Source organism: Mauremys mutica, chromosome 2 (genome assembly GCF_020497125.1).
Source record: "Mauremys mutica isolate MM-2020 ecotype Southern chromosome 2, ASM2049712v1, whole genome shotgun sequence".
Taxonomy (NCBI): domain Eukaryota; kingdom Metazoa; phylum Chordata; order Testudines; family Geoemydidae; genus Mauremys; species Mauremys mutica.
In genome coordinates this window covers 91,332,645-91,345,824 of record NC_059073.1, presented here as the reverse complement: position 1 = coordinate 91,345,824, position 13,180 = coordinate 91,332,645, and the positions used below count along the sequence as shown (strand labels likewise).

At 39.2% G+C, this 13,180-nt stretch overlaps 1 protein-coding gene across 9 annotated transcripts in view; it reads left to right on the top strand.

The window, feature by feature from the left end:
* PPP4R1 (protein phosphatase 4 regulatory subunit 1) overlaps positions 1–13,180 on the top strand; it is an 86,279-nt gene that overhangs the window by 67,026 nt on the left and 6,073 nt on the right. For all 9 annotated transcript variants that reach the window (XM_045007337.1, XM_045007335.1, XM_045007343.1 and 6 more), the window contains 5 exons: positions 5,919–6,094; positions 8,600–8,695; positions 10,022–10,207; positions 12,085–12,246; positions 12,727–12,827. In XM_045007337.1, coding sequence (XP_044863272.1) covers positions 5,919–6,094; positions 8,600–8,695; positions 10,022–10,207; positions 12,085–12,246; positions 12,727–12,827 — 721 coding nt within the window. The remainder of the gene's footprint in view (positions 1–5,918; positions 6,095–8,599; positions 8,696–10,021; positions 10,208–12,084; positions 12,247–12,726; positions 12,828–13,180) is intronic.

Here is a 13,180-nt window from a genome sequence, read left to right as displayed (position 1 = left end):
TTCACCTTCTGAACAATCAAGTTTATTTTTTAAGGAAATAGCTTTAGGGTATCCATGTTTTCAGAAGCTCTTCTATAGCAACTTTCATTGCCTGCTGATGTGCGCCAGGATTATGGTCAGGACAAGGTTAGAAGTGACCCAAATCCTGTCCAACTCTTAGATCCACATAAATCTTGTGAGATTGAAGTGTAATTAATGTTCTCTCCCCTACCTTCTTTTTAATAATCTGCTACCCTTTATGTGGCATCACAGGTTGTTGAGATATCAGCACTGGAGAAGTCTTAAAGCATGCCAAATTCAAAAAGGGCAGCAGCAAATCCAGTACTGTGGCTAGGAAAGTGGCCCTGGAGATTGGAGTATTCTTGATTTCAAGACTCCTGTGGGCTAGAAGGGTGCACACTCAAAAAAGGAGAGAAGAAAAAAGGGGTGGGAAACTCCTGTCAGAATAAGCAGCAATGCTTGGATGCTTTCCTGAAACTTTGGTGTTTCTCCTATCACTAATTATACAGGCTACACACTGATAGCCTAACTTTAATTAGACTTGGCCTGTTCCTGTTTAATCTACCGTAAAATCAGCAGATGAAAATGTTCTGCTTTAAGAAAACTCTAGCCCATTGCTCTGTAAGACTGATGGGTTCTAGAAAAAATGTACTAGTTCAGTTACTGGTGAGAAGCACATTATTTAAACTTATCTCTTAATAAGCACATTAACCAGTGCTGTTTAGGTTTGACTCTAGAGAGTTGTTCTACACAGCTACAAAATGTATATTAAACTGTTTCATGAGGATCTACATAGCTAATGCATTTGTATACTCAGAGGTGTTCTGTATTACAAGATTGTTTTTGAATCTACGCTTTGATTTCGGCTGATCTCATTCCAGAGCAATTGTCTTGCTGCACTTTAGGATGGTTTCAGTATAAAGAAGCTCACAGGTGCAGTGTGTGTGTGTATGTGTGTGTGCGCGCGCGCGCAAGAAAACTACATGACAAGGAATCTAAAGATGCAAAATCAAATACTCAGAAGTTAGGAAATGCCTGTACTAGGGTGCCTGTGCAATAACAATTTGATCCCCTTGTTTATATGCATTCTGATACAGTCTTTAATTATGTGATCACATAATTTTTTTCATACAGGTCCCCTGCCTCATTCAGGGGATGGGTAGTTACTCAATATTTCTTTTTATTCCTCTAATTAAATGTATAGCCTTAGAGCTTATTAAATGCACACCATCTAAATCGTGCCCTGAATACAAAATTATTAATTTTTTTGTCGCTTTCACTATCATAACAGTGTTTTACAAATAAAACAAATGAATTAAATTTCACAACACACGTGTGAAAGTGGGTAATATTATTTTCCCCATTTTATAACTGGGGAATTGGGACACAGAGAGATTAAGGCCAAAATTATCAAAAGTGTCCACTAATTTCAGATGCCCAATTTGAGGCACCTAGCAACTGATTTTCCAGAGTATTTAGCATTTTAAAGCATTTTCTGTGTTCAGAGCACAGCTCCAGCCAATTTCAGTCGAGTGCTCAGCACATCTGCAAATAGAGTTTTTCACATTGGGCACCCAGAAAACTAGGAAGATGCTATTTTAGTGGCCACCTATGAAAAGTGAGGTTTAAGTGACTTGCCCAGCATCACACAGGAACTCTGTACCAGAGACACGGGTGGAATTCAGTTTCTTTAATCGTGACCTGTAGTCCCCTGCTATATCAAACACCTTCCAACTTCTGCAACAAATGAGCAAGGGGTCTAGAGAAATTCTAACACATGGAACCATATTGATGCACAGCTTGAGTATCAGCAGGGTTCAGACTTTTGGACTACAGTATGAACCTCAAGCACTCTACCTCACAGAGTAGCTGGCAGTAGTAGGCTGTTATCCTCTATTGGATCAGCCAATAGAGGGGGATGAAAAACTCACTTTTTTCCAGTAGATTTCACAGCTGTTCACTAGCAGCAGAGGAATGTAGAGATGCAGGACACCTGATTTCAATTCCAGTTTCTATACGGGAATGTTGTCTAGAGGTTACAGACTGTGCCCCCAGCTTGTCACTGTCCCCCTCTGCATCTGTGTACCTCCTAACTGCCTCTCAATTGGCTCTTGTCTCCCTCCTCTTCTGATCCGCCCCATCCTCTGGGTCCTGCAACAACACCCCCAACCCCTTCCTCACTCCTTTGCATTCCAGTGTGACTGCTTCCTCCTCCTCAGTACACTTGGGTGCCAGCATCAGTAGTACAGGAGAAAGAATCTCCTGCTCTCAATTCCTCTGCCTGGTGCCGCAGCAGCCAGAAGGAGCAATCGTAAGGGAAGTCCTGCTCAACCCCTGAAGCCATGAGTATGCTCAGCGCAAACAGAATCTTCAGAGAACTTAGCTGCCAAACAAGCCTCTATTGAGCATGTGCAAACTGCAGTTTTTCCGAGGCTTATAACTTGGCTAAATTTGGGAAAATTTTCATGGGGACAGCAAAAGGCATATACCTATCACCAAACCAGTCACGCTGCCAAATTACAAGTCCCTGCTCTAAAGCATGGAGGAGCTAGATTTTCTCAACAAAATAGTTGTAAGAATTTTTTTTTAATATGGGCAAAAGACCATTTTCCCATAATCTCATTCTCAAAAATGGCTGAATCATTTTAGCTGAAATTTACCCAAAAACTTCAGTCTGAGGCAGATACCTGGCATGGAAAATTTCAGCCCCCAATGAATAGTTTGGCAAAACCCCAAGCAACAGAATATAGGGGCTTATAATGGAAAATATCTGTCACCCTTATGTATGTGTGTCTCTACCAGATCCACCTATAATAAATATCAGTTAGTTAACGGTGGGGGAAAAAAACTCGTTTGTGTTTTATCATTAGAGCAGCCTCAAAGGAATTTGAAATTCCTAGTGGGTGTTTCAGGATAGATTTTAAATACAGTACCTGCACCATTATAGCACTTAAAACAATCAGAGGAGCATTTTTTGTCTGCTAATAATGAGTGAACACTAAGGCCTGGTCTACACTACGGAGGGGGGGTCGAACTAAGGTACGCGACTTCAGCTACGCGAATAGCGTAGCTGAAGTCGAACTACCTTAGTTCGAATTTCCTACCTGTCCAGACGCCGCGGGATCGAACTCCGCGGCTCCCCCGTCGACTCCGCCACCGCCATTCGTGGTGGTGGAGTTCCAGAGTCGACGGGAGCGCGTTCGGAGTTCGAACTATCGTGTCTAGATTAGACGCGATAGTTCGAACTCCGAGAAGTCGAACTCTCCGCGTCGACCCGGCGGGTAAGTATGGACCTACCCTAAGGAAAGAAACAGAAAGCAAAAGAGTGAAAACAAGGGAAGCAGAAAAGAGAAACTGCAGAAAATAAAGAGGGAAGATGTGCTGCCATGTAGAAGCATTTTTTTCTCCTGAGTTATTTATGTATTTTTCTATAAACACACACACACTTGAAGTGTCATGCATCTATATACATTGTCTATTTAGAAAAAGACCCTTAATCTTTAATTTTAACTGAGAATGAAAGGCCTATATTTTGATGTTGGTTCTGGTTGGGGGGGGAGAAAAAGGTAAGTTCTTCTAAATGTGCATCAGGATAAAGTTCAGTTGAATTATTTCTCCGGTTGTTTTGTCTCACAAGAATTAACTCTCCTGAAAATCTGGAATAACATTTCATGCCTAAATAGTGTGGTAAGAGCTAGTCATCGCTTTCACTTTTTAATTTATAGTAGAAACTCACTCATTCATTTTGTTTATCCATGTATCTATTGTTTGTGCATTTAAAAAAGATTGAGGTCTTTCCCTCACTTCTCAGTAAAGAAGAAACAACCGAATACTACTGTGAGGTCTCTAATTATCAAGGTCTCATTAATTTTACAACGTTTGCTGTAGAGAACTTAATGTTATATGAAATATGGTATTAAAACTAAATTTATACTTTCTAATAAACCTGATGCATTTCATGGTACAGTTTTTTTGCATTTTTTGTTTATTTAATAATTTGTGGTGGGCTTCCCTGTCAGTATGGATTATTACAATCCTACTGTAACTCTTTTCTTTCAGGTATTTTATTAAATGCTTGTCAGTTACAGAACCGGCCAGGCTACATATTGACCAAATCCTTACTCACTTGCTCCTGCTGTTCTTACCCCCATCTAGAGACCATCCCAGAGATATAAGACAGCAGTTCATGTGTGGCCTTCACATGTGATGTTCCTTACCTGTCTCACACCATTGTGTGTGTCTCAGTTGTCTAGCTGTGTGTTCAGTGTTTAATACTGTGCTGAGTTGTAATTCTGCTTTATGTAAAAGTCAGTCATAATTGTTTAAAAAAAAAGGTGTGCCATACAAATTAATCTGGCTTTTGATAAATTCTGGTGGCCTTATGTAAGTAAATTTAGGTGCAAGGATAAATGAGACAATTAAAATTCCAAGCTGGGAGGTGAGGCGGATGATAAAAACAGATTCAATTGTTTAATTTCAGAATGTGTACATTGTATTGGAGAGGCCTTGAAAAAAGGGTGAGTAGCGTTTTAGCTCAAGCAAGTGGGCTTATTTGGATCAGAGAGCCACTTGCCCCTTCCCTGGAAGGGTGGAAAGAGGAGAGGAAGAGAGCAGCCCAATCACTGCTGGTTTGAGAAGTGGATGTGGAAGACAAAGCAGAGCAATCCCTGAGCCACTTGTTCTTTTCCAGGAAGGGAAGGTGATAGGCAGAGAGCAGAATGGCAGGGTGCTGCTGCTCTTTGAGGAAGGAAAGGAGAGAAGCAGGGAAGCACCAGATAGTAGTGGCTTCACTTCAAGAGAAGGGGGATGAGGAGAGGAGCCAAGTGGATTGTATGGGAGGAGAGTTGCTGGGAGGCCAAGCATCTCCTGTGTGCCCTGCAGTCCTAGAGTGGCTGTGCAAAGAATTAGAGGTCCCAGTAGTTTCTTTGGAGTAGGAGTTGTAATTCCCTTCATTTGGAGGAGAAGGAAAGCCCGGACATTAACAAGATTGGGGAGGTATGAGAGAGCCAGCCAGAATTAATTAATTTGCGGTGAGGAGAAGAGTGGCAAGAAGGGCCAGGTGGAGTGAAATCTCAGATTTCATTTCTATCTGTTTTCAGGGTTTGATAAAAAATTTCTAGGTCCTGACTGAGACTTACAATTGTCACTGAATAACCTACTCTCTGTTATGCTGCGTCTGCATTTCCAGAAGAGTTGCTTTGTTCAGAATTAGTTCAGCATAATGGGATCAGTCAACCTTCTAGCAATTTGCGGCGTGGGAGCGTCTGAATATGTATTTTCCAGGGCCTCAGACCTACCCTTATATTCTCGTTTGGAAGATTTAGCAATTCTGCTCTCCACTTAGATTTACAGGGATGCAGCTAATTGTACTTTTGCAACTCATTCATTTAGTCCCTAAAAATACTTCCCCTGAGCTCATAAATCTAAAAATACAACTTTTAAAATCAATCAATACAGTTAAAAACTAGAGTCAAACCTATTTCCACCCTTTACTTAATAAGCTGTTGTGTATGTTCTGCCTGTTACAGATTGTGCACATCTGTTTATTTACCTAGCCTCAACATAAGTAGTTTGTCACATTTTTGTAAAAGATACTTCTTTAAAGATACTGTTGCCTCAGCAGCCTCTCGCTCTTGGGTTTTCCTGCCTCATAGACAGATACTCCCTTAGCTCCAGTGCTATTTTGGCCTTCTGAGGCAATGGCAGCCAGTGTGAGACTACATCACCTCCCATCCTCGCTGGTTTCCTCTATTGCAGGATTTACTAACTATTGATAATTTGAGTAGGAAACTTTCAGCTTCTCTCTTTGGCTGTTCCATAAATTAAAAATTATTTTTCAAAGGTAGTTGCCATCAGCAATTTTGTTGCTGTGTAATAGTTCTTTCCACTTCCATTAATGTGTTTCACTTTGCATACAGCACAAGTGGAGGTGTTGTCTGCTGCACTCCGAGCTTCCAGTTTGGACCCTCTGGAAGAGACAACGGCAGGCGTTGGCAAGGGAATGGACTCTCAAAATGAACTGAGCATCAGAGACCAACTAAATTATAAACTAATTCAGGATGATACTGTGCCTTTAATTAGCGACGCTGTTGAGGTAAGAGACATGGCTGTGTTTGGCATACAAACAGTTTGATTCAGAAATACAGGGCTACAGTCAGAGAGAGAGAGCTGTATTTTGCACTCTTGCAGCAATCATAGCTAAATTGTTCCCACTTCAGGCTGAAATGCTGCCGAGTTTTGTTTGCTAATTTTGCAGCTCTGCCTGTTGCATAAAGTAAAGTTTATCCTTACAACGTTCTGTATTTGTACATCTGAATCATTTGAGGACTTGAAGTTAAACCTCAGTCCTGACTAATGGTCACTTTCAACAGACTGTGTTACTATAGTTTGCCGCAGTGAAATAGTTTTACTGGAAACAATGCCCTTCTTAAAATAAGTCAACTGTTCTTTTTTCTGTTTGGAGAGAGAGATGCATTTTCTTTATGGTGGAAACATTTTACTGCAGCAGGCAACACACTTTTCTGACCAGGAGACAATAAGGACTTGAGGCCATGTTTCAGTGGGCCTCTGGCAATATCTGGACTCTGGAGAATGAGGGCGGGTACTACCACTCAATATCATTTTGAGTTTTTACTTTTGGATCTTCTTCCCATTTTTTTCCCCATCCAGTCAAACAACAGCATTTAGTACTGGTGTTCTGTTCTTCACTATGTTTTGTGGCAGAAATGTTGTGACTGCTCCACTCCACTTGGAGGCACAAGTGTGATGGTATTTGAAACTCCAGTGCTATAGAAGAATAATAAAATCTTGATGCAACCCTCATGGATTGTTGCTTGCCAGTTGGCACTGCAAATAGTTTTCAAATTATACTCTGCTGCCATTAACCTGCTACAGTTGACAGCATTGCTCACTGTGTTCATAAGAAGCTCCTTACGTACATTGGGATATGTGTAAAATCTGATTTTTTTTTTTTTAAATTTGGATTGTCTGATGGAAGATGTGCAGATTGCCCTCGTTCCAAAATCTTAGCAATACCACCATGACGTACCCTGGAAGCTCTCTTATATTGAAGTTCTTACCTTTTTAAAGTGAAGTTATGTTTTGAAAAGTGCAGCGTAAGAAGTAAGAATGGCGCCTCAGTCAAAATAAGAGGGAGGGGATCTATCAGGCGTTTTCTGCCCCTTGCCTGAGGTATTGGTGCCCGGATACACCCTGCCTAGGGAAACCCCACTCAGAATTATGTACCAAGAAGACCTAATCCTCCAACGGCGTAAATGGGTCAGAAGGGAACACTAACCAATCAGGAGCCAGTAGGCAAGTTAAGAAGGCTTGCCTGCTTCTTCCCAGGGGGAGTGATGGGTGGAGCTAGGACAGGAGGGGAGTTCCTCTGTCCTAACCCCTAATGAGCCTTGCATTGCATCAGCAGCCAGACAGGCTAGGGTTGACACCACCCCTTGTCTGAATGGGCCATCACTAAGACACATTATCTCCTGGTGACTAATTTCTACTCCAAGTCCATAAACCATACTTTCAATATAAATATATCTCTCTCTCAGTGATTATGAATCTTGACAAGTTACAAGCTTTTTATAGATCCTTAAATGTTACTCTTTATGGATAATAGGACATATTTGATGTAGTGAGTTTGTCAGGTCTGAGGTGAGCGATGTTTGCAAAGAGCAAGGGACCCTTTGCCAAGGGGTCGCTGTGTCTCACCCACCTTACACTAATTTAATCAAATACCACATTTCCAGCTTATGAAAATGTCATGTGGGACTGTGTCAAAAGCCTTCCTAAAGTGAAGATGTGTCACAACCACTCGGTCAGTAACCTTGTCAAAGGAGGAAGTTAGGTTAGTTTGGCACAATTTGTTCTTGACAGATCCATGTGGCTGTTCCTTATAACTGTATTATCGTCTAGGTCCTTACAAATTGTTTAATAGTTTTTTCCAGGGTCTTTCCAGGTATCAGTTAGGATGACGGGTCTATACTTCCCCGGGTCCTCTTTGTTCCCCTTTTTAAAGATAGTTACTATGTTTGCCCTTCTCCAGTCCTCTGGGACCGTACCCATCCTCCATGAGTTTTCAAAGATAACTATTAATGGTTCTGAGTTGCTCAAGTACTCTTGGATGAATTTCATCAGGCCCTGCTTACTTGAATACAGCTAACTTGTGTAAATATTCTTTATCTTGTTCTCTCCGTATTTTGGTTTGAGTTCCTTCCCCTTTCTTGAGAGAACAACATGTGACAAGAGTTATTGCTTATTGCATTAATGGAAGGCACTCAGATAATATGGTGGTGGGCATGGTGTAAGAATCTGTATAGAGTAGAATATGATTTAATTATATCACCTCAAGCCTAGTGAAGCATCTTTATTATTTTGAATCTAGATAAATAAAAGTTGTCGGTTAAGATTTTTATTTTAATTTGGGCTACAGCAAGGATATGCTGAAAACAAAAATGCATCTCTGGAATCTTGAAGAAAATAGCCACAATGTCAGGCAATCTTTCATGGTATTTAAGCTCTGTGTTGTGTGTGTCTTGTAATCGTTGAATGTCCCATTTTGTAAGTGACCTTTTCTCCCCCCCCCCACGTGCAGAACATAGATTCCACTCTCCGCTATATTCATAATGATTCAGACTTGAGCACCAATAGTAGTTTCAGCCCTGAAGAGGAAAGAAAGTCCAAAGTACAGGTAAATGAGATTTTTTTTTTCCCCCTTGTAATTCTGATTAAATTGAAACTTTATAGACAGAAGATAATAATGGAAGGTTCACCTTTAGTTATGTAGTCCATTGGCCCACTTTGCTGTAGTAATTTTCAGAGGATGTGAAAGCCTCATTAATACGTCACTGTATAATCCAGCCTTGAGTATCTGCAGTGACAGTGGTTACACTGGCAGTTTATTCTGCTGTAATTGACCAGTTCAGTCTTTTTTTTTTTTAAGGGAGAGTGTAGCTTTGACAGTAGAGCTGTTAATCAAGACCCCAAAGCTATTTATTTTATTTTTTCCTCTGACACTGACTTGCTGTGCAGCTTCAGTGACTTATTTACAGAGCCAGTTGAAAAATTTCCATTAAAATTGTTTTTCTGGGAAAAACTGGTTTTGTTTTTTTATTGAACAGAATTTTTCACAAAAAGTGTGTTGTCCACTGAAAACTTTGACTTTAGCAGAAAAAAAGAAATTTAGATTTGATACCAAATAGAACTTTGTAGTGTGGGAACCTCATCCACTCATACTTCTCTGTGGGCTGGGTTCTACTCTCCCATGAAGCACTGCAGCAGCTCAGAAAGAGGGGAGAATGTGCTGCATCATGGGAGTAGTTCTAGCCAACGAGTCCATCCCATAGGGAAGAATGAGGGCATGAGGCACCCAAATGCCATTCCTATGAGGCACTTCAGCAGCTCAGGCAGGCACAGTTTAATATTGAACTGACCCAAAATGAAACATTTAAATTTAGTTTTCATTTTTTGTCATAAGGTAAAAATTTTCTGCAAGGTGGGGAAAAACATGTTCTGACCAGCACTACTCACTTATTTTTATGTATTTGTTAAACAGGCATAAAGTTTGCCAGTCTCACGGGATATTGAGTCTTTAATGTTTGTAAGAGTGTTGAGCAGTGCTATAGAAGTCCAAGTTAAATTGTTTCTTCTTAAGTTTCAAACAATGCTCCTACTCTGTTTTGGGAGTCTGAAAGTGTTCCACCCATTCATCCTTGTTACTTCAGTCTGGGTATTTAGAAGGACTAATCATACCTTCTCAGTTATTGTGTTTCTGTATTAATATTGCTTAAGTAACCTTAATGTTTGCTTAAAATATCAATTTTAAACAACTTAAATGATTTTTATATATGGTACTTTTATGAATTTTATTTACATTCTTAATCTTTAAGCATTTTTGTACATTATTATGAGGTGAGAAAAATTATTTCTCTTAAATTGTAACCTAGTTTTATATAGTAGGTTGTATGGAAATTCCTTGAAAATGTGGCAAACTAAGTCTTGCTCGCTCTCTCTCTAGGATGTTGTACCTCAAGCCTTGTTGGATCAATATTTATCCATGACTGATCCTTCTCGTGCACAAACGGTTGATACTGAGATTGCTAAACATTGTGCATATAGCCTGCCAGGTGTGGCACTTACGTTAGGTAGACAGAACTGGCACTGTCTGAAAGATACCTATGAGACACTAGCATCTGATATGCAGGTATGTTAAAGCATTTAAATTCAAGCAGCTTTGAAAACAAATTGTATATACACTTTTATAACTGTGTTTCCGTATAATGGGCATTTTTTAATTTATTTTTTTCATATCCTATCACTGGGATTGGTAATTTAGTAGATGATGCACTTCCTGTGAGTAATAGTTTGACCTGTGTCCCAGAACAATGCTTGGGCACCATGTTTGTGAGGTGTTCAGATACTACAGTAATGGGGACTATATAAATACCTAGAATAGATGCACAAATGCTGCTGAGCCTGTCACCTTGTGGATAGATGAGAAACCAGAGGTCTTGATCACTTCTGGTTGCCACAGTTCTTGTGGCACTTTTAATGAGAATAGGGGTATCCACTTTGATGCACTGGCCAGTTCCTGAAAGTTAGTCATAAAGGATTAACAGTATTGCAGTATCACTGGTGTGTTAAAAACAAATGTTAAAATATTGGAAATGGCTGTTGCTTTCTTCTCTGTTTCCGTTTGCTGCTAAGGAAGCAGCTTTCAGTATATGGGCCATTTTATTTTGTAGTAATTTTCCACTCTTTCCTTTCTTTTTCAGAGACACACTTCCTTTTTTGAGTAGTCATTCTTGATCCACTTCACCCTGATAAATTAATTCACTGATGTATCAGAGCGAAAACTCACTGACATATATTGTTTATACAATATATTCCCAATTTTCTGAAGGGGGGGAGGAGGGGATTGTATTTGGATAATTGATTGTTTGGATAATCAAGAGGGCTCTATTGTCCGAACCATCACATCATCCGAATCCCTTCCTTGTCCCCAATATGAGATACATGCTGCAGAGGGCATATAGTTCATGCATTTCATGATGGGAGACAAGGAAGGAATTCAGATCATGCGGAGCTTTGATAACAGGATTTTTAATAAACTGGAGAATATTGTATATAGTATCAGCCACATTTCTCAAAGTGCTTTACAGTAAGGTGAAAAAAAATAGCACACAAGTAATCAGTAAAGAAACTAAAAAAAAACAAGAGTTAAAAAATAACATTGCTAACTAAGTTTGTGGTGTGTTTAAAATTACTTTGAGAGTCTGCCACAGGAATAATGAGGGAGAAAACTGCATCACTAAAATAGGATTAAGTCTGCAAAGATCATTTGGTAGTTGGAAAGTGCTGGTCAGAGGGGGAAAGTAAGGTTAAATAACAATACTTATGTTTTATATAATTGAAAATACATTATCTGTTTGAACAGTGTGTTATGTTCCCTCCCTTTCCCCTCCACCCCCAAAATAAGACCATATAGAAACTAAAAGGACCTCATGACTCTTAATTGGACCAGTGCTTGTGCCAAGATGGTTCTTGGAACAAAATATTTGATACTGTGTGTGGATATCAGATGTTGGCTTCCCTGAGAGGGAAAATCTCTTGTAGCTCTCTGGGATTTACAGTTTCCAATCAAATTATAGCAGAGTACCGTCTTTCTTTCTTCTGCTTTGTAAAGTACAGATTACAGAAGCTAGAGAGGAACAAGAACTATAAAATTCAATATGCATGAGAAAAATTTGAAGCAAGAAGACAACTGCAAAAGTGTTTATATCCAACATCATTTTTGTTTTGTTTCTGTTAATTAAGAACACAATAATTTTACTTGTTCAGTTCCTGGATATGCAGATGGAACAAATGACCTTTGAACAATCCCATTAATGTCTTATTTTTCGCTTTTGAAAAAAAATGAGTTCTGTTTTATTGAAAGAAATGAGTGAATTAAGTGGTTGTACTGAGGATTCCAATATTAATGTTGGACAATATAAGAAAACTAATCCTAACGTTAAAACAAAAACTATTGTTTGGGGATAATTTATTAATAAATTCAATTATTTGTGGGTTTTTTTGCAGTGGAAAGTTCGAAGGACATTAGCATTCTCTATACATGAGCTTGCAGTTATCCTGGGAGACCAACTCACAGCTGGAGACTTGGTTCCAGTCTTCAATGGATTTTTAAAGGACCTAGATGAAGTCAGGATAGGTGTCCTTAAACACTTGCATGATTTTCTAAAGGTACGTTTCATGTTTATTTCACTTTGGACCATAATATGTTATGCCTTCTGTCCACTTGTTTTCTCTGCATAGACCTGTGCCCATAGATTTTACCAGTATAATCCCTTACAGTAGTCCAGCCAAATGCCTATATGCTACCAGAGAAGGTATTGCAAAAGCTTTATGAAGCTAATACTTTTCCTTCTCTGAGCCAGTTGAAGACATAGCAGTTATTTACCACTTACTCTTCGTTATTATTAATTAAAGTACATACAACATAAAATATTGTTAAGACTACCCCATTAACTTTGCTGACTTCCTTGCAAGTCACATCAAAATTTTACCCAAAATGTTTTACAACCATTATACTGTATATATCAAAGGGTGCTTTTTTAATCCAAGTGGCTGTTTTATGATAGCCATTTTGTTCATATTCCATCCATTCACATGAAGTGCTTGCAATCTGCACTGCTCTGATTAAATTTATATTTATTGTTCCAGCTTCTTCATCTAGACAAAAGACGAGAATATCTTTATCAGCTCCAGGAATTCTTAGTGACCGATAACAGCAGGAATTGGCGTTTTCGATATGAGCTGGCAGAGTATGTTGTTCATGAGGTTTTGGTTTGGATTTGGATATTTTTTCTGCTATGTGGATTTTAATGTTTCAATTCATACATCAATCAATCAAATACACTAGAACTATATTATAGAGGCATTTTGACACGTCTTCATATGCTCATCTACATGAGCTCACAACTTCTACAACATATACTACTCATGTCTGTGACACACTAGTAACATCTACTAATAATTTTACTCCTTATAAACTATTTTATAAATCCCCTTTAATGTAGAATGAAAAATTTAATTGAGCACTTCCACTCAGATTGTCCAAGCAGTAACTATTTTAGTATGCTGGGCAGGGGAGGGAAGGGGAGTGCCTTATACTTTG